Here is a 27,101-nt window from a genome sequence, read left to right as displayed (position 1 = left end):
TTGTGTGGGTTTATTAATCCCGAGATACGACGTTCTTCCCATCATTTGTATACTCCAGAGGTCAAACATTTGGGAATGTATCCTGTATTTCGTTGGATTGGCAAAGGTACTCTCAGACAAACATAATAACTATGCTCATTTCGTGTGATAAAAGGTCTGGATGACTATATAGCGCCATCTCTCGGACTACTCGTGTTGCATCTTCACGCCAAACGCGTCGAAACATAATCGTTTTTGAAAACCGAAGGGGGAAAAGGCAAACGCCAAGTTTGAATGGTGTTGAAACTTGCTTACTGTATATTGATTGAAAACTGATTGATTTTGACCCGTACTGCAGGCATGAAGTAAGGCACTAGACGGTTTCCAGGTGCAGATGATTAGAGAGAGAGTGAGAGAGAGAGTAATCCCAACCACGTAATCTATTACTGCTTTTACCAAATGTAACTTTTGAAAATACATGTATTTCCAGAACGTCGAGGGTGACACTGTATTATGCAGTGTGGAAAGATCATGAATTTAATACTTCGCAGATCTGTACAATCATTGCTTGAACAATCATGCGTTATCCTTTCACAACTGCACATTGGCACAGTACAGATATCCACATGCATATATTCCGTTTTTCCGGTTGAAATAATGATACAAGTTCATTATCTATAGATGCACTGAGGACGAGAAAGACATAGCTTAACACTTTTCTTCCTAAGAGCAAATAGCTCCATAATCCCCCCCCCCCCTTCCTCGAATTTCAACACTTCTTCTCATGAAAGCAGAAAGATGTAAATCCAATCTGGCTCTGCTGGACTGAATAACACCATATAGGCCTTCTGTAGTCCAGATTGGATACGGGATAAAATCAAATGCTTCAGTGGACCTTCTACTGAATGTAATCATCCACCCCCTCGAATTTAATGATTCATTCACCTCTGCATTTTAAGTCCTGTAGGATGTCCAGGCATTCATGACATTTCATCGTAATGAATAGAGCATCACAACTCTTCAGTTTCAGCTCCAATTTGTTTATTTCTCCACTTTTACAATCAATGAACCACATGGAAAATCAAGAATAAAATTATCCGTAAATGTGAATAAGCATTATATGTAAGCCTTTCACATCTACAAATACAAATCTACAAGGGACTTTCCCGACCCTGTCACAATCGCACAAGAAATAACTATAAAAAGTGTAAAAGGAAGTTTTTCCAAAAAAAAAATAAAAAAATAAAGGAGAATTGCTTTGTTGAAAGGATTAATTTCAGTGCTGGTTGGTGACACAAATTCGTCGATAAGATTCACAAAATCTATAGAATAATAAAGCTCTAAGGTGAAAATGAAGGTTGGACTAAGTTCTCTTTGACGAATAAAAAGGAAGATGCTTGTAGTACACATTCAAAACGGCCTGTAGTGTACGTTAAAGGTATATTTCTTATTAGTTGAAGCCAAAATGTTTCGCACTTCAGCACTTTGAGCTCTGTGCATTATCATTAGATCCAGGATTGCAGAGGTGTCTGGTCTCTCTCGCCTGGTGAACGCTGGTTAAAGAGGAAATCAACCCCAAAAATAAACTTTTAAAAAAAGCAAAATATTCCCTACAGAACGATATAAAAATGACAAAAATCGGATAAGACATAAGAAGATATGACATTTTGAAATTTCACCTTTTTTTTTCGGAAAACATTTCATGACCAGTCTTTATGAATATTCAAATAAGCAAGTTGACGATGTCATGCTCTCACAATTTCCAACTACATGTAATTTCATATAGAGAAATGACGAATATCTCATATTACAGCTATATGAATAAAACTTGTCTTAAACCCACCCAAAAAATGAAGAAGAACAAAAAATGTTAGGTCTGAGATATCATGGTATGGGAACATGCTTTTACTTGTATTATGAAAATAACAAATTTTCCGAATATTATATATCATGTATATCATACATGAAAAACTGTGAGGGTATGACATCATCAACTCACTCATTTGAGTATTAATAAGGACTGGTCAAGAAATGTCCCCCCCCCCCCAAAAAAAAAAAAAAGAAAAAAAAAGAAAAAAAAAGAAAAAAAGATGAATTTCCAAAATGTCATATCTTCCTTATTTCTTATCCGATTTTTGACATTTTTGTATCATTCTGTTGGGAATATTTTTCTCTTTCTTTTGAGGTTTCCTTACTTTTGGGGTGGATTTATTCTTTAAAGGAGACGTCACGATGCTTAAAAACTTCCATGAGTCTGTCCTGAACGAGGTCATGTCGTCACTAGGCGACCTGACTGGAACCAAGGAGGTGCTGGAAACATGTCCTTGTGGCAACGGTTGAGTGCGTATACTTGCGGGATGTATCGAAGACATTTGGCGTCCACCTCCTTGAATGCTGCAGCATTGGTCGTGAGACAGTTCAATCTGTAGCCCGGTGGATGGAGTTCCAGTCACAGAACCCGATGAACTTTCCCGAGGTGTGCCAAGAAGCGCCAGTGGCATAGTGGTCGTTGGAAAGAGACCTAACGTAGCTAACTTTCCTCGATTCGGGAGAGACTTGAGCTTTGGGGGGGGGGGATTGGTTGCTGCCTCAGTGCTGTCGTTGCCCCTTTTGGTGTAACATCTGTTGTTCATATATTATCTTGGGTGATTGGAAGGCCTCAACTGGACAATGACTGTGCCGTTAGTGGCTCCCCTAATCACCACTTGTAGTCTCCGCAGGGCAGCACTGGTCTTGGACCACAGGGATGTAGGTTGATGTCTCTATTGTTAAGTGCCTGAGTTAGTCATTCGAGGCCTCTCATGGCTGCCGGACAAAAACTCGTCAATGTTCTCATTGCTTGGTGTTACATGTAGGCCTATATTGTTCAGTGAGAAACAGGCGTGAGCTGTGGGACTGCTACTGAGTGTAGGCCTACTTTTGCATGACCAGATGACAGCATACGAGCAGCCTGTGTTATGACCAGCATGACATAGTCTACATCAACGTTAGGGTCGATGAGCGCTAGGCCATTAGCTTCTTTAGCTGCAAAGATGTACGAGTTAGCTGCAAGTATAATAATTGGTAGTTTCCAGACCTTCTTCACATTCTTGGTGATGTTGGAGCCCAGCTTCCGAAGGTCTCATGTCAAATAGTCGGCTGCCCGCATCACATAGCTGAGACCTGGCAAGACGAAGGGTTTTCTCGCATCTGTCTTCTGCCATGGAGCTAGGAAGTGATGCTGTGCTGGAGTCTACAGTCTTTTGCAGTTTCTGATGACGTTAGTGGGATGCTGATGAAGGTAGCGGGCAATGCTCTTCTTCCCCATTGGATGAAGGCATCTGATGACTCTGGATGGTAAATTTAGTTCAGTTCATCTCAGTCTTGCAAGCTTTCATGATAGAAAAATTGACAGAAAAGATAATTGTCATAAAGAACAAAATAATTACATAATGTTAATATGAATAAACGATAAATATCAATAGGCCTATATTTTATGCAAAGATATGTCAAAACTGAATTTTTTGAGCTATAATTCTATAAAGAAATTGTTTCAAGGAATATGTATTATAATCTATTTTATTTATATCTTGTAATACAATAATAGCAAAATCTTGTACCAGGAGCAGTTGCTTGACAAGATGACCACTTTACATACCTAATGAAAATGGATTAATGAAGATTTAATCCAGATTTCTAAAGAAATGTGGAAGTGCTCCCCTTAAGTATAAATCAGTAGTTTAATAGCTATAGACAGAACAGAAGACGATGGCAATTAGAAAACGTTGAAAGGATATACAAAGACAAGGATTGTGAAGATTCAAGGGGTCTGTTCTAAAAATTAGAACTCGCTGAAATCAAAGACTGAGATATCAAAGACTATGGCAAAAGGAAGTGCTCCTCCCCACTGAGTATCAATCAGTATTTTTAATATCTAAAGAAAGAAGACAGACTCAAAAAGACAGGGGATGGGGGAGAAATTTGAGCTTTAAAGCTGGTATCTCACTGAGCGGCGAACGTTTGCGAACGTAGCGAATTTGAGATTCGCCAACTTTTCTGACGAATGTTTGTGAAAAATCAAGGTTCGCTTCTGCCATTAGCGACAGTTAGCGACTTTTAGCGATGTTTAGCGAATATTAGCAACACTTGAGCGAATGTTTGCGAAAGTGTTTGCGAAACACAGGTGGCGACTATTAGCGACTGTTCGCAAATGTTAGCGACAATCTTGCAAATGTTAGCGACAGTTTTGCAAATATTAGGAACTGTTTGAAAATCCCTTGCGACAATTTGCGAATGTTTTGGGACCTGGAAAAGAACCAGCCGATTATGTATAGTCAGACCCATAAAACGAACGTACAGCCTTCAACTGTTTTCAGATCTCTTGTGACCACCGTTCAAGATGGATTTCCAGAATATGGAAATGCATTTCTGCCAAAAAAGGGTTCAACGTGCTGCTATCCATGAAGAGCTGCTTTACCTGGCTGCTGCTACAGCTATACAACGTTCAACTTAAGAGAAAGAAGATGAAGAAAAACAAGAAAGGAAGAAGAAAAGAAAGACTGTTTGGGTCAGAGAGTGGTTGTTTGCAGCAATTCAATGATGGAGATGTCAAGTGCTTCAAGCACTTTCTTAGAGTGAAACCGTGCATGCCTGTTTCAGGAGATTTCGTAGGAACCATAATAATTATGGTTACTTGTTGGCTAGCAGTGGCGAATCAAATAAAATTGTTACCGACACGGTATTACGACCGTTTGCGAATTCTTGCGACTGTTTTGCGAACGTTTGCAACTGTTAGCGAAGATACAAATTCGCAAGGAAAATTTGAACACGTTCAAAATTTCTTTCCGACAAGAAAAACTGCTTGCGACAATACAAACCGTTTGCGAACTTTCTTGCAACTATTAGCGAACCTTTTGCAACCCTTTACGAACCCTGGCGAAATCCAAAATTCGCTACGTTCACAAACGTTCGCCGCTCAGAGATACCCCCTTTAGCGAAAGCATTTGAGAGTTACAGTATATACAATGGAACATTTTCAAGGAATTCTAAGAAATTGTTGCAGTGAGAGATGGAAGAGCGAGAGATAGAAACAAAGTCAGATTCTTTCTTTGTATTATTATTACCCCCTTAGGGGTGGGCCGATCCCGGAGGTACTGCAATACCGGGCCAACCCGTGGCCAGGATGGAGCAAGCCCCTATTCCATGGCCTCGGTACAAAAATCAGATTAATATACAAGCGACTCGATGAGTCGCGTTTCAGATATTAAGCTGAAAAGAACAGATACTACACATGATCTTAGCCAAAAGGCCGAGAAGCGATACCCATTGCTGAAATCAGAAACGATAATCTTGTTCTGGGATCGATCATCAAGGGATGGTTACCCATTACAGTAACCGCAACGTCATTTCTGCCTTATATCTCCAAAAGCTTGCCTTAACACACGAAACGGCCTGCACTACCCTTGGAGCAAATGTCAAGTGCTATCCCATGGAATAATTTTCTGGATCATCTTTTGCTCTAAACACGCTATTTTAGGGCTGTATATTCCCAAATTGTAGAAACTGAGTCTGTCTTTTCTATATCACTCTGACTAGGTAATGTGTCATGCGCACTGATTCACTCAGAACATACTAGTAATCAATGAGCGACGGCTCTCCATGCAAATCGCGAATAGCGGAAATATGAATAGTCACTATCGCCCTTCAACCATTAGGAGAGCTAGAGCTTGTGACGTCATCACGTGCCGTGTTAAACCTCGATACCAGACAGACAGGCAGAGAGTCAAACGTCATGCGATCGTTACGGTTATTCTCTTGCAAACGCCGTGTGGGGCGCCCTATCTTTGTTTTCCATGCATCATGTGCCATTACAATTTTCTAACCCTTTGTTTTCTTACTTTAATGTTATTTTCAATGGCTAGCAAAAAAAAAAACAACAAAATCAAAGAATAACATCACCTTTTTAACAGTATCTTTATTATAACTGTTATAAATGGAATCATCACCATCATCAGCATCATCATTAATTTTATCCCAATTCAAAAGGAAGAAAGTTAGCATTTCTCTTTTGGGCTTGGTCATGGTATCAGGCGCGCCTTATGAGTTTTTTGAAAGAAAGTTTCACCATCTTTTCCATTGCAAAAGTAGGACCAGGGAATCCTGAGGAGGTCCATAGAATGAATAATGATGATGGCAATTAGAAACCGTTGAAAGGATCCATAAAGACAAGGATTGTGAAGATTCAAGGGGTCAGTTCTAAAAATTAGAACTCGCTGAAATCAAAGACTGAGATATCAAAGACTATGGCAAAAGGAAGTGCTCCTCCCCACTGAGTATCAATCAGTATTTTTGATATCTAAAGAAAGAAGACCCAGACTCAAAAAGACAGAGAGGGTGGGGGGAGAAGATTGAGATTTAAGCGAAAGCATTTGAGAGTTGCAGTATATACAATGGAACATTTTCAAGGAATTCTAAGAAATTGTTGCAGTGAGAGATGGAAGAGCGAGAGATAGAAACAAAGTCAGATTCTTTCTTTGGATTATTATTACCCCCTTGGGGGTGGGCCGATCCCGGAGGTACTGCAATACCGGGCCAACCCGTGGCCAGGATGGAGCAAGCCCCTATTCCATGGCCTCGGTACAAAAATCAGATTAATATACAAGCGACTCGATGAGTCGCGTTTCAGATATTAAGCTGAAAAGAACAGATACTACACATGATCTTAGCCAAAAGGCCGAGAAGCGATACCCATTGCTGAAATCAGAAACGATAATCTTGTTCTGGGATCGATCATCACGGGATGGTTACCCATTACAGTAACCGCAACGTCATTTCTGCCTTATATCTCCAAAAGCTTGCCTTAACACACGAAACGGCCTGCACTACCCTTGGAGCAAATGTCAAGTGCTTTCCCATGGAATAATTTTCTTGATCATCTTTTGCTCTAAACACGCTATTTTAGGGCTGTATATTCCCAAATTGTAGAAACTGAGTCTGTCTTTTCTATATCACTCTGACTAGGTAATGTGTCATGCGCACTGATTCACTCAGAACATACTAGTAATCAATGAGCGACGGCTCTCCATGCAAATCGCGAATAGCGGAAATATGAATAGTCACTATCGCCCTTCAACCATTAGGAGAGCTAGAGTTTGTGACGTCACCACGTGCCGTGTTAAACCTCGATACCAGACAGACAGGCAGAGAGACAAACGTCATGCGATCGTTACGGTTATTCTCTTGCAAACGCCATGTGGGGCGCCCTATCTTTGTTTTCCATGCATCATGTGCCATTACAATTTTCTAACCCTTTGTTTTCTTACTTTAATGTTATTTTCAATGGCTAGCAAAAAAAAAAAAAATCAAAGAATAACATCACCTTTTTAACAGTATCTTTATTATAACTGTTATAAATGGAATCATCACCATCATCAGCATCATCATTAATTTTATCCCAATTCAAAAGGAAGAAAGTTAGCATTTCTCTTTTGGGCTTGGTCATGGTATCAGGCGCGCCTTATGAGTGGTTTGAAAGAAAGTTTCACCATCTTTTCCATTGCAAAAGTAGGACCAGGGAATCCTGAGGAGGTCCATAGAATGAATAATGATGATGGCAATTAGAAACCGTTGAAAGGATCCATAAAGACAAGGATTGTGAAGATTCAAGGGGTCAGTTCTAAAAATTAGAACTCGCTGAAATCAAAGACTGAGATATCAAAGACTATGGCAAAAGGAAGTGCTCCTCCCCACTGAGTATCAATCAGTATTTTTGATATCTAAAGAAAGAAGACCCAGACTCAAAAAGACAGAGAGGGTGGGGGAGAAGATTGAGATTTAAACGAAAGCATTTGAGAGTTGCAGTATATACAATGGAACATTTTCAAGGAATTCTAAGAAATTGTTGCAGTGAGAGATGGAGAGCGAGAGATAGAAACAAAGTCAGATTCTTTCTTTGGATTATTATTACCCCCTTAGGGGTGGGCCGATCCCGGAGGTACTGCAATACCGGGCCAACCCGTGGCCAGGATGGAGCAAGCCCCTATTCCATGGCCTCGGTACAAAAATCAGATTAATATACAAGCGACTCGATGAGTCGCGTTTCAGATATTAAGCTGAAAAGAACAGATACTACACATGATCTTAGCCAAAAGGCCGAGAAGCGATACCCATTGCTGAAATCAGAAACGATAATCTTGTTCTGGGATCGATCATCAAGGGATGGTTACCCATTACAGTAACCGCAACGTCATTTCTGCCTTATATCTCCAAAAGCTTGCCTTAACACACGAAACGGCCTGCACTACCCTTGGAGCAAATGTCAAGTGCTATCCCATGGAATAATTTTCTTGATCATCTTTTGCTCTAAACACGCTATTTTAGGGCTGTATATTCCCAAATTGTAGAAACTGAGTCTGTCTTTTCTATATCACTCTGACTAGGTAATGTGTCATGCGCACTGATTCACTCAGAACATACTAGTAATCAATGAGCGACGGCTCTCCATGCAAATCGCGAACAGCGGAAATATGAATAGTCACTATCGCCCTTCAACCATTATTAGGAGAGCTAGAGTTTGTGACGTCACCACGTGCCGTGTTAAACCTCGATACCAGACAGACAGGCAGAGAGACAAACGTCATGCGATCGTTACGGTTATTCTCTTGCAAACGCCATGTGGGGCGCCCTATCTTTGTTTTCCATGCATCATGTGCCATTACAATTTTCTAACCCTTTGTTTTCTTACTTTAATGTTATTTTCAATGGCTAGCAAAAAAAAAAAATCAAAGAATAACATCACCTTTTTAACAGTATCTTTATTATAACTGTTATAAATGGAATCATCACCATCATCAGCATCATCATTAATTTTATCCCAATTCAAAAGGAAGAAAGTTAGCATTTCTCTTTTGGGCTTGGTCATGGTATCAGGCGCGCCTTATGAGTGGTTTGAAAGAAAGTTTCACCATCTTTTCCATTGCAAAAGTAGGACCAGGGAATCCTGAGGAGGTCCATAGAATGAATAATGATGATGGCAATTAGAAACCGTTGAAAGGATCCATAAAGACAAGGATTGTGAAGATTCAAGGGGTCAGTTCTAAAAATTAGAACTCGCTGAAATCAAAGACTGAGATATCAAAGACTATGGCAAAAGGAAGTGCTCCTCCCCACTGAGTATCAATCAGTATTTTTGATATCTAAAGAAAGAAGACCCAGACTCAAAAAGACAGAGAGGGTGGGGGGAGAAGATTGAGATTTAAGCGAAAGCATTTGAGAGTTGCAGTATATACAATGGAACATTTTCAAGGAATTCTAAGAAATTGTTGCAGTGAGAGATGGAAGAGCGAGAGATAGAAACAAAGTCAGATTCTTTCTTTGGATTATTATTACCCCCTTGGGGGTGGGCCGATCCCGGAGGTACTGCAATACCGGGCCAACCCGTGGCCAGGATGGAGCAAGCCCCTATTCCATGGCCTCGGTACAAAAATCAGATTAATATACAAGCGACTCGATGAGTCGCGTTTCAGATATTAAGCTGAAAAGAACAGATACTACACATGATCTTAGCCAAAAGGCCGAGAAGCGATACCCATTGCTGAAATCAGAAACGATAATCTTGTTCTGGGATCGATCATCAAGGGATGGTTACCCATTACAGTAACCGCAACGTCATTTCTGCCTTATATCTCCAAAAGCTTGCCTTAACACACGAAACGGCCTGCACTACCCTTGGAGCAAATGTCAAGTGCTATCCCATGGAATAATTTTCTGGATCATCTTTTGCTCTAAACACGCTATTTTAGGGCTGTATATTCCCAAATTGTAGAAACTGAGTCTGTCTTTTCTATATCACTCTGACTAGGTAATGTGTCATGCGCACTGATTCACTCAGAACATACTAGTAATCAATGAGCGACGGCTCTCCATGCAAATCGCGAATAGCGGAAATATGAATAGTCACTATCGCCCTTCAACCATTAGGAGAGCTAGAGTTTGTGACGTCATCACGTGCCGTGTTAAACCTCGATACCAGACAGACAGGCAGAGAGTCAAACGTCATGCGATCGTTACGGTTATTCTCTTGCAAACGCCGTGTGGGGCGCCCTATCTTTGTTTTCCATGCATCATGTGCCATTACAATTTTCTAACCCTTTGTTTTCTTACTTTAATGTTATTTTCAATGGCTAGCAAAAAAAAAACAACAAAATCAAAGAATAACATCACCTTTTTAACAGTATCTTTATTATAACTGTTATAAATGGAATCATCACCATCATCAGCATCATCATTAATTTTATCCCAATTCAAAAGGAAGAAAGTTAGCATTTCTCTTTTGGGCTTGGTCATGGTATCAGGCGCGCCTTATGAGTTTTTTGAAAGAAAGTTTCACCATCTTTTCCATTGCAAAAGTAGGACCAGGGAATCCTGAGGAGGTCCATAGAATGAATAATGATGATGGCAATTAGAAACCGTTGAAAGGATCCATAAAGACAAGGATTGTGAAGATTCAAGGGGTCAGTTCTAAAAATTAGAACTCGCTGAAATCAAAGACTGAGATATCAAAGACTATGGCAAAAGGAAGTGCTCCTCCCCACTGAGTATCAATCAGTATTTTTGATATCTAAAGAAAGAAGACCCAGACTCAAAAAGACAGAGAGGGTTTGGGAGAAGATTGAGATTTAAGCGAAAGCATTTGAGAGTTGCAGTATATACAATGGAACATTTTCAAGGAATTCTAAGAAATTGTTGCAGTGACAGATGGAAGAGCGAGAGATAGAAACAAAGTCAGATTCTTTCTTTGGATTATTATTACCCCCTTAGGGGTGGGCCGATCCCGGAGGTACTGCAATACCGGGCCAACCCGTGGCCAGGATGGAGCAAGCCCCTATTCCATGGCCTCGGTACAAAAATCAGATTAATATACAAGCGACTCGATGAGTCGCGTTTCAGATATTAAGCTGAAAAGAACAGATACTACACATGATCTTAGCCAAAAGGCCGAGAAGCGATACCCATTGCTGAAATCAGAAACGATAATCTTGTTCTGGGATCGATCATCACGGGATGGTTACCCATTACAGTAACCGCAACGTCATTTCTGCCTTATATCTCCAAAAGCTTGCCTTAACACACGAAACGGCCTGCACTACCCTTGGAGCAAATGTCAAGTGCTTTCCCATGGAATAATTTTCTTGATCATCTTTTGCTCTAAACACGCTATTTTAGGGCTGTATATTCCCAAATTGTAGAAACTGAGTCTGTCTTTTCTATATCACTCTGACTAGGTAATGTGTCATGCGCACTGATTCACTCAGAACATACTAGTAATCAATGAGCGACGGCTCTCCATGCAAATCGCGAATAGCGGAAATATGAATAGTCACTATCGCCCTTCAACCATTAGGAGAGCTAGAGTTTGTGACGTCACCACGTGCCGTGTTAAACCTCGATACCAGACAGACAGGCAGAGAGACAAACGTCATGCGATCGTTACGGTTATTCTCTTGCAAACGCCATGTGGGGCGCCCTATCTTTGTTTTCCATGCATCATGTGCCATTACAATTTTCTAACCCTTTGTTTTCTTACTTTAATGTTATTTTCAATGGCTAGCAAAAAAAAAAAAAAATCAAAGAATAACATCACCTTTTTAACAGTATCTTTATTATAACTGTTATAAATGGAATCATCACCATCATCAGCATCATCATTAATTTTATCCCAATTCAAAAGGAAGAAAGTTAGCATTTCTCTTTTGGGCTTGGTCATGGTATCAGGCGCGCCTTATGAGTGGTTTGAAAGAAAGTTTCACCATCTTTTCCATTGCAAAAGTAGGACCAGGGAATCCTGAGGAGGTCCATAGAATGAATAATGATGATGGCAATTAGAAACCGTTGAAAGGATCCATAAAGACAAGGATTGTGAAGATTCAAGGGGTCAGTTCTAAAAATTAGAACTCGCTGAAATCAAAGACTGAGATATCAAAGACTATGGCAAAAGGAAGTGCTCCTCCCCACTGAGTATCAATCAGTATTTTTGATATCTAAAGAAAGAAGACCCAGACTCAAAAAGACAGAGAGGGTGGGGGAGAAGATTGAGATTTAAACGAAAGCATTTGAGAGTTGCAGTATATACAATGGAACATTTTCAAGGAATTCTAAGAAATTGTTGCAGTGAGAGATGGAGAGCGAGAGATAGAAACAAAGTCAGATTCTTTCTTTGGATTATTATTACCCCCTTAGGGGTGGGCCGATCCCGGAGGTACTGCAATACCGGGCCAACCCGTGGCCAGGATGGAGCAAGCCCCTATTCCATGGCCTCGGTACAAAAATCAGATTAATATACAAGCGACTCGATGAGTCGCGTTTCAGATATTAAGCTGAAAAGAACAGATACTACACATGATCTTAGCCAAAAGGCCGAGAAGCGATACCCATTGCTGAAATCAGAAACGATAATCTTGTTCTGGGATCGATCATCAAGGGATGGTTACCCATTACAGTAACCGCAACGTCATTTCTGCCTTATATCTCCAAAAGCTTGCCTTAACACACGAAACGGCCTGCACTACCCTTGGAGCAAATGTCAAGTGCTATCCCATGGAATAATTTTCTTGATCATCTTTTGCTCTAAACACGCTATTTTAGGGCTGTATATTCCCAAATTGTAGAAACTGAGTCTGTCTTTTCTATATCACTCTGACTAGGTAATGTGTCATGCGCACTGATTCACTCAGAACATACTAGTAATCAATGAGCGACGGCTCTCCATGCAAATCGCGAACAGCGGAAATATGAATAGTCACTATCGCCCTTCAACCATTATTAGGAGAGCTAGAGTTTGTGACGTCACCACGTGCCGTGTTAAACCTCGATACCAGACAGACAGGCAGAGAGACAAACGTCATGCGATCGTTACGGTTATTCTCTTGCAAACGCCATGTGGGGCGCCCTATCTTTGTTTTCCATGCATCATGTGCCATTACAATTTTCTAACCCTTTGTTTTCTTACTTTAATGTTATTTTCAATGGCTAGCAAAAAAAAAAAAAAATCAAAGAATAACATCACCTTTTTAACAGTATCTTTATTATAACTGTTATAAATGGAATCATCACCATCATCAGCATCATCATTAATTTTATCCCAATTCAAAAGGAAGAAAGTTAGCATTTCTCTTTTGGGCTTGGTCATGGTATCAGGCGCGCCTTATGAGTGGTTTGAAAGAAAGTTTCACCATCTTTTCCATTGCAAAAGTAGGACCAGGGAATCCTGAGGAGGTCCATAGAATGAATAATGATGATGGCAATTAGAAACCGTTGAAAGGATCCATAAAGACAAGGATTGTGAAGATTCAAGGGGTCAGTTCTAAAAATTAGAACTCGCTGAAATCAAAGACTGAGATATCAAAGACTATGGCAAAAGGAAGTGCTCCTCCCCACTGAGTATCAATCAGTATTTTTGATATCTAAAGAAAGAAGACCCAGACTCAAAAAGACAGAGAGGGTGGGGGGAGAAGATTGAGATTTAAGCGAAAGCATTTGAGAGTTGCAGTATATACAATGGAACATTTTCAAGGAATTCTAAGAAATTGTTGCAGTGAGAGATGGAAGAGCGAGAGATAGAAACAAAGTCAGATTCTTTCTTTGGATTATTATTACCCCCTTGGGGGTGGGCCGATCCCGGAGGTACTGCAATACCGGGCCAACCCGTGGCCAGGATGGAGCAAGCCCCTATTCCATGGCCTCGGTACAAAAATCAGATTAATATACAAGCGACTCGATGAGTCGCGTTTCAGATATTAAGCTGAAAAGAACAGATACTACACATGATCTTAGCCAAAAGGCCGAGAAGCGATACCCATTGCTGAAATCAGAAACGATAATCTTGTTCTGGGATCGATCATCAAGGGATGGTTACCCATTACAGTAACCGCAACGTCATTTCTGCCTTATATCTCCAAAAGCTTGCCTTAACACACGAAACGGCCTGCACTACCCTTGGAGCAAATGTCAAGTGCTATCCCATGGAATAATTTTCTTGATCATCTTTTGCTCTAAACACGCTATTTTAGGGCTGTATATTCCCAAATTGTAGAAACTGAGTCTGTCTTTTCTATATCACTCTGACTAGGTAATGTGTCATGCGCACTGATTCACTCAGAACATACTAGTAATCAATGAGCGACGGCTCTCCATGCAAATCGCGAATAGCGGAAATATGAATAGTCACTATCGCCCTTCAACCATTAGGAGAGCTAGAGTTTGTGACGTCACCACGTGCCGTGTTAAACCTCGATACCAGACAGACAGGCAGAGAGACAAACGTCATGCGATCGTTACGGTTATTCTCTTGCAAACGCCATGTGGGGCGCCCTATCTTTGTTTTCCATGCATCATGTGCCATTACAATTTTCTAACCCTTTGTTTTCTTACTTTAATGTTATTTTCAATGGCTAGCAAAAAAAAAAAAATCAAAGAATAACATCACCTTTTTAACAGTATCTTTATTATAACTGTTATAAATGGAATCATCACCATCATCAGCATCATCATTAATTTTATCCCAATTCAAAAGGAAGAAAGTTAGCATTTCTCTTTTGGGCTTGGTCATGGTATCAGGCGCGCCTTATGAGTGGTTTGAAAGAAAGTTTCACCATCTTTTCCATTGCAAAAGTAGGACCAGGGAATCCTGAGGAGGTCCATAGAATGAATAATGATGATGGCAATTAGAAACCGTTGAAAGGATCCATAAAGACAAGGATTGTGAAGATTCAAGGGGTCAGTTCTAAAAATTAGAACTCGCTGAAATCAAAGACTGAGATATCAAAGACTATGGCAAAAGGAAGTGCTCCTCCCCACTGAGTATCAATCAGTATTTTTGATATCTAAAGAAAGAAGACCCAGACTCAAAAAGACAGAGAGGGTGGGGGGAGAAGATTGAGATTTAAGCGAAAGCATTTGAGAGTTGCAGTATATACAATGGAACATTTTCAAGGAATTCTAAGAAATTGTTGCAGTGAGAGATGGAAGAGCGAGAGATAGAAACAAAGTCAGATTCTTTCTTTGGATTATTATTACCCCCTTGGGGGTGGGCCGATCCCGGAGGTACTGCAATACCGGGCCAACCCGTGGCCAGGATGGAGCAAGCCCCTATTCCATGGCCTCGGTACAAAAATCAGATTAATATACAAGCGACTCGATGAGTCGCGTTTCAGATATTAAGCTGAAAAGAACAGATACCTTTCTTTCAAGTTTATTCAATCTTTTTCATATGTTCATATTTACAACGGCAAGAATGATAATTATATACAATAAGAAGAAGACATACAATAACTCATTGATCTTTTTTTTTTTTTTTAACACAACCTACCATTGGCCTCTACCCCAAGTCATACATTATGTACATAAATTGCCGTATTTCTCAAGCTGTTTGGCCAGCTGACCGAGAGTCCGCGAGACCGAAGGTACACAACAGCCTCCCGCAGACACACACACAGACATTCCACATGCACGCTCACGCAATCACCTTAGAAACATCCGATAAACCTACGATCTCGCGCCCGCTCGGCCAGCTGGGTTAAGGTGTTTAACACCAATTCCATCAAAATTAAATTTAACTTCATTATTCACCAAACAACAAAAGGATTTTCCCTCAACCCAAATATTCTTGAACTTTTCCCGAGGCCAACGTTTCAGATCAACTAAAATACGTAAACGATTTCATCCTTAATTTTTTCAAGTAACAGATCATCTGAAATAAAATCTTTTTCAAAAACATATGTACATCTACGATTCAAAATCAATTTTTGTACAACCACATAGAGAAACCATATACGAGCCCAAACCGAAGCCTCTAACTTAGAAGACGGAGTACGAAAAAGAAATAAATCACTATTAAAAGAAATCCCCGAACCTAGCAAACGGAGAGATACCGAGTGCACCCAACATAAAATCTTATACACGGAACTACACTCCCAAAGAATATGTACAATACTTTCTTCCCTGCGACAAAAGGAACATTTCCCATCCCCAATTCCCCAACGTAAAAGTTTTGCCCGTGTACATAAAGCCCAATGAACAACCCGCCACCTAAATGATTTCAACATAATAATTATTACATAACAAAGAATTGCGCTTCGTCATCGGTAGACACGCATATCGTCCTCTCCACTTTTAGATTCCATTTCCTGGATTTAGCCTAATTTCTCGGAATACTTACCTGGATTTATTATCATATCATCATTTGCTAATTCCACCATGAGCAAGGACGGACGTAAAAGGTATCCAAAACGTGGGAAACTGCTGGATTTGGAAGATGGCGGCACCTGTAGCGACGACAGTTCGTCTGGGACAGGATTTGGCGCCACTGCTGTCGGGGAAGCTGCCCGTTCTGACGTTGATGAGATCCCCGATACGCCAGAGCAGCAGAAAGCACCTGAACTCTCTACACAGTCTATTAACGACTACTTTAAAGCTGCAACCGCCGATTTCGAACGAATGATCAAGAGAGCGGTCGACTCACTCATTGATCGCATACAGAATGTGGAAAAGGCTGTGGAATATCAGAGTGCTAGAGCCGACGAACTGGAAAAGAGAAACAAACACCTGGAGGAAAGGGTAGCAGCAATGGAAAAGGAAGTTTCATCCATGAAGGATCAGCTCAGCCGCCATGCAGTCGAGGTAAACAAGGCCGAACGCTTCTCCAGGAGGAACAACTTCCGCATCGTCGGTGTCCCTGAAGCCAATGATAACGCCCGGGAGGATTGTCCTAAGATTGTGGAGAAAATCATGAAGGAGAAGTTTGGCATGGATACGAAAGTTGAGCGAGCTCATCGCGACGGCAGGAAAGCTGATGATCGACCAAGGCACATTCTGGTGAAAATGTTGTCGTATCGTGAGAAAGTTGAGATCATGAAAAATGCACGGAAAAATCTCGCAAGGGAGTCGTTCTACGTCATCGACGATCTCACGAAGCCTGACCTGGAGGAGAAGAAAAAGTGGGGGAGAGAAGTGAAGGAGTTGTACGCAAAAGGGACCAAATTACGTTCCTTTGCAGGGAAATGGCGCACCTACAACGGTATCCCCTATGACTTTTGACTTATTAGTGCAATGTAGCTTTAAGCCACCTTAATTTCCCAATGCTTTTGTTACGCATTTATTGAATAGCACGTGCATTCCTTCCTAACATCTGTATGCTTGTCTGCCCTCCTTTGCCTGTGTCTTGCATTCACACTGTTGCTCTTCTCAGCCCATTTGCATTCTTTGTACGCTTTACTCTGAATTGCTTCTATTCTGCATAACCCAACATGGAGTAGCCATGTTCCTTACAATTTGGATGCGTCACTCCCAATTGATTCTATGTTGTTACCAATGATGTATCTCAGCCAGTTTTGGTATTATCATTAAGTGTAATAGATTGTTGTTCAAAAGAGCGTGACACCTAGAAAGTTCTACTTACGATATCTCTTCACGAAGGTTTATGTATAGTACACAGTCCTTGTACTTGTCTTTACGCTGTTTCTGTACAAAGTGGAGAGGAACAATTCATTCTATCATACTTTATAATTACATGTTGACGATATATTCTGTTTCTATTTGTATTGTAAGTCTAGTTCATGTGCCTTGTGATGCATCCTTCTCCTATCCCTCTTACTTCCTCCTCGTTCGATTCTCTGTAGCAAAGCCATGCTTTCGTTACATCTGTACTTCGATAACTGATAAGTCATTATTATTATTATTATTATTATTATTATTTCAGTTTTATTTCCACAGGGTAGTCTCATCAAGACCAGCAGGTCCTGCTCTTCCAGAGAGCCCTGCCCATGATAAAAATACATAAACATTCATCGTAACACAAAGTTAACCTTCGTACATTATTGAACAGTAAAACATTAAAATCTACACACATGAATACTTATCATAATACAATCAAAATGAAATAAAATCATCTCAATAGATATATTTCTTTACATAGAATAAAAGTGGAATAACCCATCCCCCTCCCCCCCCCCCCCCAACAAAAACTAATAATTACAAACCCTCACGCCTACGTACGCACACACAATGCAGGCCACTTGGCGCAGACACGTTGGTGCACCAACCCGAAAATCTAACCCTGCCACGACGTACACACATACACGTGCTCGCGTGTTATACACAATAATTTTCTATACATACAGTACGATAACAGTCATTCATGTGCGTGTACAAAATAGCAAGATTAAAAACAAAACAAAAATGTCACACGTCTACGATCTGTACTTAAAACCTTCATAGAACAAAGTGGTATGGGGAAATCACCTTCAACATGCAAATACGGGTAAAACAAAACGATCAAGGCACCGCTATAGACAAAACAAACAAACAGACAAACAAACAAACAAAAGAGGTACCCGCACTCCTTCCCGTGCAGGGTCACAGAAATAACCTATATGGTATGTGTGATTTCCATGTCACCTTACCCTGAACCTTAAAGCAAAAATAATAAAATCCGAAGTTGCTGTTTAAAACACTGCAAAGATTTACAGTTTTGAACAAGTAACGGTAGTTTGTTGAACAGTTTTGCTCCGGTAACTGCTAAGGTGCGAACCTTAAAATCTGTCTTACATCTTGGAATAAATAAGGGACTATTAATAGCATATCGCGTAAAATAATATACTGGTCGTTTACTAATACATGAATTCAAATACATTGGGGCTACATTTTTCAATATTTAAAAACCATCAAACACTGTTGGTACTTAATCCTTTGTTGCACTGTTTGCCAATTCAAAATACTGATAAGGTTGCTTTGTGGGGTGGAATAATCTGCACGTAATATTAATCGTGCATACCTATTTTGTAACTTTTGCAATTTTGCGATGTTTGCTTTAGAGGTATTTCCCCATACGCTGTTACAATAATCTATATGCGGCAGTATCAACGAGTAATATAACTTTCTTAAAAGTCTCTTGGATAAATAATGCTGAACTCGTCGAATACAAACAATCGTATTTGATACCTTTTTAACTATATCATGTATGTGTGAAGACCATAGTAAATGCTTGTCAATCGTAACACCAAGGTACTTGATTTTATCTACTGATTCTAACAGATTGCTATTATATTTGATGGAAATGTCAGCATTTTGAGTTTTTCTCTTAGAGCCAAAAAGTATCGTTTTTGTTTTGGTTGCATTTAAGCACATACCACTGCATTGTAACCATTGAACTACATTATTGAAATCTTTTTGCAGATTGTTTTCACATGATTGTTGATCCTTTGCCTGATTAAACAATGCCGTGTCATCTGCAGACAGAGAGATATTTGTCTCCGGATGGAGATTTAGATTACAAATATCATTGACGAACAAACAAAATATCAGCGGTCCCAAAATGGAACCTTGTGGTACACCAGATCTCACTGTGAGATAGTTACTCATGGTCCCTTGTATGCTAGTACAATGTTGCCTATTTAAAAAGTATGACTTAAACCACGCCAATTCAACTCCATTAATGCCGTAACATAACATTTTTTGAAAGATCAAGTGATGAGGTATAAGATCAAAGGCCCTTTTCAAATCTAGGAAAACGGCACCTGTGACTCTGCCTTTGTCCATATTGTCAAGAATTTTCTCTACTATATGGGTTAAACATGTGACAGTTGAATGACCAGGTCTAAATCCTGATTGAAATTCGCTTAACATTGATTGTTCGTTCAGATATGTATATAATTGGGTATGCACAGCTTTCTCAAGAATTTTGGACAATATTGGCAGCACGGAGATGGGTCTATAATTACCTAGTTGCATTCGATTTCCTCCTTTGTGAATAGGAGTTATTTTTGCTATCTTAAACTCGCTCGGAAAACAGCCATGTTCTAAAGAACAATTAAACAGCTTTGTTAAAGCACCAGCTATGTAAGGAGCAGCTATTCTCCTTATTGATCTCCAATGTTCACTATGTTTAATGATAACACAAATGATCAACAATTTGATATAGATGGCAACTGCAGATATTTTCTACCTCACGAATTTTATCATCAAATGTCAGATTATAGTGTCTCTTCCGATCTAAGCTTATTACATGTTAATACTCGCAGCATAGTAAAAAAACTTTGATGATTTTTCTCATTTTCTGTCCTCCATACATTTAAATTTTTCTATCATTGGGGTAACAGAAACGAGGTTGAATGATACATCTCCTGATCTTGTAAACCTTGATGGTTATAAATTTATTCGTGCTGACAGGAAATGTGGTAGAGGTGGAGGTGTTGGTCTTTATGTTACCCATTCATTGGTCCCCAAAATTAGAAATGATTTGACATTCTCTTTATCCAGTGCTGAAATACTCTCTATTCAAGTTGATGTAACACCTGGTAACTCTTTTATCATATGTGTAATTTACAGACCCCCAAATACAAACCTGGAATTATTTTTGAGGACTTAGAAACCCTGCCTAGGAAAATTAACTCTTCCAATAAGATGTGCTGTTTAATGGGTGATTTCAATATTGATCTGGCAACTGAAAATGACTCAACTTCAAACTTTCTTAATATTTTATTATCACATTCATTTTATAACACAATTGATAAACCGACAAGAATTACACCTCAGTCAGCTTCTCTGATAGACAACATTTTTATTAATATGCAACGAGATACATTAAAGTCAGGTATATTTTATGCTGATATATCTGATCATCTTCCAATCTTTTTGATCTTTACCAATTTGATTTTAAAAAGATCTTCTCAGTCTACCAAATATGTTAAACGTAAAATAACTTCTGATTCAATTAATAGATTGAAAAATGACTTGGCAGTAGAAACTTGGAGAGACGTTTTTGTATGCAAGCAGGTTAATTCTGCTTATGATTGTTTTCTGAATAAATTTTTATATTATTTTGATAAGAATATGCCTTTAAAAGAAATAGATGTCAAACAGAAGAAAAAACACCCGTGGATCACGAATGGTATTCTGAGGTCAATTAAGAGACGGAATATGTTATATAAATTGCATATAAATAATAGATTTGATTTAGAATGTTTTGACAGATATAAGAAATATAGAAATAAATTGACAGAAATAATAAGGGCATCTCGTAAATCATATTTTCATAATAGACTTGTAAAAGTTAGAAATAATTGTAATTCCATTTGGAAAGTAATTAAACAAATTTTGAATAGAGGTCGTGTTAATAAGATTGATATGTTATTTTTTGAAGAAGTGTCATATGACACACCATTAACAATTGCAAATAAATTTAATGAGTATTTTACCGGAATTGGTCGAAATCAAGCTAAAAAAATTGATAGGAATGGAATTGATTTTCGGGATTTTTGGAATAGAAGTTTTTACAAAACGTTATTCTTTTATCCTGTAAGTGATAGTGAGATATTAAAAATCACTAAATCATTGAAAAATAGTTATGCAACTGGTCATGATGAAATCAGCTCATATTTATTGAAGAAAATAATACGATGTGTTTTGATACCACTGGTATATATTTTCAACCTTTCATTATCTACCTTTTGTATTGTATAACTCACTCGTTTTGCCATATATAAATTATTGCAACATTGTCTGGGCAACTTCATACAGTAGTACAAATTCAATATTTTTGCTCCAAAAGAAAGGCATGCGTATTTGTGCTGGAACTGATTATAGAGCTCACACAGACCCAATATTTCAAAAGCATAAAATTCTGAAAATTGATGACATTATTTTTTTACAGACTGCTACCTTCATGTTTCGCTACAACATTCAGTGTTTACCTTCTTATTTCATGAATATTTTCCAACTCAATAAACAAATCCACTCCTACCCTACAAGAAATGCCTCCAATATTCATCTTACAAATCCCAGAACTTATTTAGCTAAAAAATCAATTCGGCACAATGTCCCAGACGTATGGAATTCTTTACCATCTCAGTCCCGTGCAATTCGCACGATTGGTTCCTTTAAAAGATTTGTTAAACATATGCTTGTTGCTAAATATCAGTGACTTAATTAACATATCCAGAACATGAATTTCTTTTGTTGCTTGAAGCATCTTCATTCTATGTTGTACTCTGCCTTCTGTTGTAGGCATGCCATGGAATGTTTCTCTATTTGTATATACAGATGTAAGTAACTGGTCCGTACGTTGCTACACCCAGCCGTTAGCTGGCAACAGGGTGAATGCACCTGCAATAGTGTTGTATTTGCACAGTGCGTTATTGTACAGTGAACGAGGAGTCTTTCTATTTCTCTCTCTCCCCTGTTCTTTCTCACCATCTGTCATTATCGCTGTCCCCTTCTTTGTTTTTCTTTCTTAGCATCACCTGCGTACATGTCCGTGTATGTTTTGTTGTGGAACTGTTTTTGTTGTGTAAAACTAGTTTGTCTTTTTGTAGTTAAGTAAACCGACAGTTGGTTGAAGCTGTTTATTTATTTATCTGTGTATGAGGCCCCAATATCAAGCTCGGCTTACTGGGGATCCTCCTGTATGGTACCTTGACTTTTTGTTTATTATCATTATGTCTTCGTTCTTTGTCACAATGATTTGATTATCTGTCATGTGCAAAATCAGCCATGAATTATTATGAATCATGTGTTTATTTCTGAAAGTGATCAGAGTTGATTATAATAAGTGCCATACAGAAACAATAAATGAACTAAATAAATGAAATGAAATGAAATTGTGCGACATCCGCCAGATCGTCGGCCAGCTCCGGGTCGGAGCTGACACGACGACCCTGGGGATGTCCGCAGGTGGAACAAGAAAAGAAATAATACCACGAATACATTTACAAGTGTAAACGAAATTCTTATTGCACATGAATAATTTAACAATAAGTCCCCACGCACTTTGATACGAGGCAGACAACTCGTAGCCGTGGGGAACAGAATTCGACCAAAGAAAAGGAAACATAGTTCGAAGTCTGCAAGCTAAGAAATACCGAAAGAACAGAAAATTGCACGAAGATACATATGCACCTGAAAGGAAAGGAAACAAATTACGAACAAATAATGCCTTCATTTTAAATTCCAAATTATGTAACTCCAATCCACCTGCCACGAAATCCAAAGTAAACACATGCCTATAGCGACCAACTCAGTTTTCTTACCTCAAATGAATTCAAAAACAACCTTTAAAATCTCCTTAAAGAAATCGTCTGTTGGAACATAAACTCGGGCAGCATAATAAAACAATGAAAATATACACGAATTAATAATCCCAACCTTCCCTAGTAACGAAAGACCCCTATTTTTCCAAACTGATAATTTCTTTTTTGCTCTATCCCCTAATTCTTTCCAAAACAACTGAATACAAAAGTCCCTCCCAAACCAAATACCGTTAATCTTAATCTTATACTCCACCCAATTTATCCCCCCTCGTAACTTCCTCCCGACAAACCCCCCAATTTTGAACCCGTGAGTTTTATTTAAATTAAGAGACGCCCCAGTAGCTTTTTCAAACAACTCAAAAGACCGAAAGAAATTAATAACATCCATCTGTGATGAAGCGACACAGGTCGCATCATCTGCATATTGTAACAACTTAATTGACTTCCCACCCCCTCCCGGAACATGAAGACCCCTAATCCCCCCATGTGACAAAATATATCTAGCAAGTGGTTCAATAAACAAAACATACAAAATCGGTAATAACGGACAACCTTGTTTAACCCCCATTTTAATAAAAACATCTTCCCCCAATTGCCCATTAATCAAAATTTAACTTTTGATATACGTATAAAGAATCCTAACCCAATTAATAATATAGTCACCAAAATTAAACTTCTTTAAAACCTTAAGTAAAAATTCCCAATCAACTTTATCGAATGCTTTCCACTGATCCATAGAAATAATAGCACAACAAATATCATTTAAATTAGCATAATCAACAACATCACGTAACAAACACAAATTTAAATGAATTGATCGACCTGGAACTGAACACGTTTGGAACTCATTAGTAATATCAGATAAGACATTAGAAAAACGTAACTGTAATACTTTTGAGATTATCTTATAATCCACATTTAACAAACTAATAGGACGACGATTTGCGGGATCTAAATGATAACCCCCTTCGGTAATAAACAAATAACAGCTGTGCGTTGAGACTCAGACAATAACTTATTTGAAAATATATCATTATATAACATTAACAGATCTTCACCAATAGTATAAAAAAAAACTGCTGAAAAAACTCAATAGATAACCCATCAATTCCAGGCGATTTATTTTTAGACATAACAAAAACAGCTTTCTTAATTTCATCTAACGTAATAGGTTTGTTTAACAAAAAATTTTCAGAACTTATACGAGTTGTAATGCAGTCAATAACATATCTTGAGTCTGTAAATCAATAGAATTATCACATTTATACAAATCAGTGTAAAATTGATGAAAAACAGAGAATACTTGATTGCCGAAAACAACAGAACCACTATTGTTTCTAATTTCATCAATGTGTTTAAAATTAGCATTTAACTTTTCATTTTTATTAAAATTCCCGGTTTTTCCCCACCCTCTATAAACTTTTCCCTGGAACGAACATAAGCCCCCCTCACTTCCTCCAAAAGTAAATCAGAAACTGAATCTTTATCAAGGGAAACACATAAATTCTGTAACTTTAACAAATTATCCTTTTTTCCTTGGCCACCCTAACCCCGTGTTTAACACATAACCCTTTAATTCTCTGTTTAATATTTTCCCACCATAATACAAACGAATCAAAACCAGGTTTTAAAGTTTGCCATAAACGATAGTAATAAACAAATTCTTTGACAAACAAATCATTCTTACATAACAAAACATTAAACTTCCAATAAGAATAAGATTTAGGCTTAAACTGAACATTTGGTATTGAAATATACGTATTTACAATGACATGATCCGAAAAATGAAAATGGATCTTAACAGATTTTATAACTTTAAAATTATTTGCAACGTAAATTCTATCAATTCCAGAACTTGAATTTTTACCTAAATGAAACCACGTGTGACGTGCATCAGAATTAACTTTACACCAAGAATTAATTAAGGAAAATGCCCTCAAAATAGAACATAATTCTTTTTTTACCAACGAAACAAGATGTATTTAACGAATCCCCAACCCTATCTTTCTGATTTATAACACAATTAAAATCCCCACCCAAAATAACAGGTTGATGTCCCCTTGCATGATAAAATAAACTGTTCAAAAAATCAACACATTTTGCAGGTTCACACAGAACATAAACATTGCAAATACGGAAAGAAAAATTTGCGAAGGAACACAACACGGAAACATAAAGTGCATGGCAACTTAGCTGAAAAAGCAATAATAACGCCGCACGAATGAGAAGACAACGAAGAAGAAAGAAAAACTTGACCTTTCCAAACTGATTTAAAGACCTTTAAATCGGAAGAGGTCAAATAAGTTTCTTGGAATAAAACAATATCAAAAGCAAAAATTTTCAAAAACGATAAAACCTTTTGACATTTAACTGAATCCCTAATGCCATGCACATTAAAAGAACAAATAGAAATATTCATTAAATTAGAATACGACTAAGCGAAAAGGGAAAAGGGAGGGAAGCACTACTTAACTACAGTCAGTCCGAATCCTGGGCTGCCGCCGGGCCGGGGAAGGCGGCCGCTTCTTCCCTCGCCGCTTCACAACATTAAACGGCTCATCCTGCGACACCTGCATGGGCGAGTCGCCCGGAGTCTCGTCCACCACCAGTCGCTCAGAGTCAGTGTCCGAAGCGTACCTTGACTGCGCCCAGTCCGAACACGGGCGCGGAGTATCATTGTCGAACATATCAGACCCTGAATCCTCCGGCTGACTATCAGTGTCGCTAATGGAGGTATCCCTCACGCGGCGCTTCCCTTTCTTCGTCTGGGCAGGCGGCTCCCGCTGGGGTTCCTTCTGCGGCGGGTCCACGGGTGTCACTCCCGGCGGCCGGCGCATCCCCTGCTTTCGAAGTACTCGGGGCGTCTACGTCTACGGGCTGGTCGGCCGGCGTGGCTTGCGCTGGAACAGCCACACCCCCTCCGCTCACCCACTCCTTGGTCCTGCTCAGCTTTCCGGCGAAAGATACAGGACACGAGCGGAACGAATGCCCGGCCTCCAGGCATACCGTGCAGGTGATGGTCTCCCGGCACGCCGACGCGACGTGCCCCTTTCCGGCATCTGAAACACCTCACCACCCGGCACTCCCGGGCCTCGTGCCCCGTTGACCCGCACTTCAGGCACGTCCGTGGCTAACCATCATACCGTATCCAGCATTCCCTGCCGCCCAAGCTGAGGGTCGAAGGGATATCAGTCTTTAAATCGATGCGGTACTGCAGGGTTCCGTTGAACAGTCCCGGGTGCTCTCGGTGCTGAAGGTGCCTGCCCGCCAGCACCTTCCCGTAGCTGTTGAGTATGAACCGCACCTGGTTGTCATCGACCTCAAACGGGACGTGAAGCACCGTCACGATCTTGATTGAACCAGAGTACGCCGTTGTCACCGCCCGCGCTGATCTTGTTGGAGCACTCGTACGAACTTCTCTTTGTATTCCTCCTCCTTGAATGTCACGTCGAACTTGGCCCCCGGGAGGCTCTGTACTGCTACAAGATGGTCAGCTACAGACACTCCAGCCTTCGTTAGAACTTCAAAAATACCAGCATCCTTCTCCATAACAACTACCAAGGCACTCCGTGATCGCTGTACTTCGGGCATTTTCGCGAATGATCTTAGCCAAAAGGCCGAGAAGCGATACCCATTGCTGAAATCAGAAACGATAATCTTGTTCTGGGATCGATCATCAAGGAATGGTTACCCATTACAGTAACCGCAACGTCATTTCTGCCTTATATCTCGAAACGGCCTGCACTATCCTTGGAGCAAATGTCAAGTGCTATCCCATGGAATAATTTTCTGGTTCATCTTTTGCTCTAAACACGCTATTATTAAGGCTATATTTCCCAAATTCTTCTTCTTCTGATTAAGTCTGCCTCCTTCAATAGACTGAAGATTCTTGCAGACTGGTGCTATTTACATTATAATACAATTTATTTACAGATATTTACAAGCACATAGAAAATTTGACGAAAAAACTTGCCACTGTGATCAACCGTTAGACGGTTTCGAAATGATCCCACAGATGGCGCTGAAACAATTTCTGACGACAGGGAATTCCAGTTCCTTACAGTT

At 39.4% G+C, this 27,101-nt stretch overlaps 1 protein-coding gene, 7 non-coding genes and 1 pseudogene across 8 annotated transcripts; all 9 read right to left on the bottom strand.

Annotated features, from left to right (window-relative positions):
• Positions 1–5,086: 5,086 nt before the first annotated feature.
• On the bottom strand, positions 5,087–5,278 carry LOC140246481 (U2 spliceosomal RNA). The gene has a single exon (XR_011902544.1). It is a non-coding gene; the product is annotated as a U2 spliceosomal RNA (small nuclear RNA).
• A 1,233-nt stretch (positions 5,279–6,511) lies between these two features.
• Positions 6,512–6,703, bottom strand: LOC140246487 (U2 spliceosomal RNA). The gene has a single exon (XR_011902550.1). It is a non-coding gene; the product is annotated as a U2 spliceosomal RNA (small nuclear RNA).
• Positions 6,704–7,929: 1,226 nt separating this feature from the next.
• Positions 7,930–8,121, bottom strand: LOC140246480 (U2 spliceosomal RNA). Its single transcript, XR_011902543.1, has one exon. It is a non-coding gene; the product is annotated as a U2 spliceosomal RNA (small nuclear RNA).
• Positions 8,122–9,350: 1,229 nt separating this feature from the next.
• Positions 9,351–9,542, bottom strand: LOC140246486 (U2 spliceosomal RNA). The gene has a single exon (XR_011902549.1). It is a non-coding gene; the product is annotated as a U2 spliceosomal RNA (small nuclear RNA).
• Positions 9,543–10,773: 1,231 nt separating this feature from the next.
• LOC140246479 (U2 spliceosomal RNA) lies at positions 10,774–10,965 on the bottom strand. Its single transcript, XR_011902542.1, has one exon. It is a non-coding gene; the product is annotated as a U2 spliceosomal RNA (small nuclear RNA).
• A 1,227-nt stretch (positions 10,966–12,192) lies between these two features.
• Positions 12,193–12,384, bottom strand: LOC140246477 (U2 spliceosomal RNA). The gene has a single exon (XR_011902541.1). It is a non-coding gene; the product is annotated as a U2 spliceosomal RNA (small nuclear RNA).
• A 1,232-nt stretch (positions 12,385–13,616) lies between these two features.
• On the bottom strand, positions 13,617–13,808 carry LOC140246484 (U2 spliceosomal RNA). Its single transcript, XR_011902547.1, has one exon. It is a non-coding gene; the product is annotated as a U2 spliceosomal RNA (small nuclear RNA).
• A 1,227-nt stretch (positions 13,809–15,035) lies between these two features.
• On the bottom strand, positions 15,036–15,254 carry LOC140246392 (U2 spliceosomal RNA; annotated as a pseudogene).
• Positions 15,255–25,760: 10,506 nt separating this feature from the next.
• Positions 25,761–26,627, bottom strand: LOC140243828 (zinc finger CCHC domain-containing protein 3-like). The gene is given in 3 exon segments (XM_072323499.1): positions 25,761–26,085; positions 26,087–26,421; positions 26,424–26,627. Coding segments are annotated over 3 exon segments (864 nt in total).
• Between the last annotated feature and the right edge of the window lie 474 nt (positions 26,628–27,101).

Source organism: Diadema setosum, chromosome 2 (genome assembly GCF_964275005.1).
Source record: "Diadema setosum chromosome 2, eeDiaSeto1, whole genome shotgun sequence".
In the NCBI taxonomy this organism is placed as follows: Eukaryota; Metazoa; Echinodermata; class Echinoidea; order Diadematoida; family Diadematidae; genus Diadema; species Diadema setosum.
The sequence above is the reverse complement of the archived record's forward strand: the minus strand, read 5'-3'. Positions and strand labels throughout refer to the sequence as shown.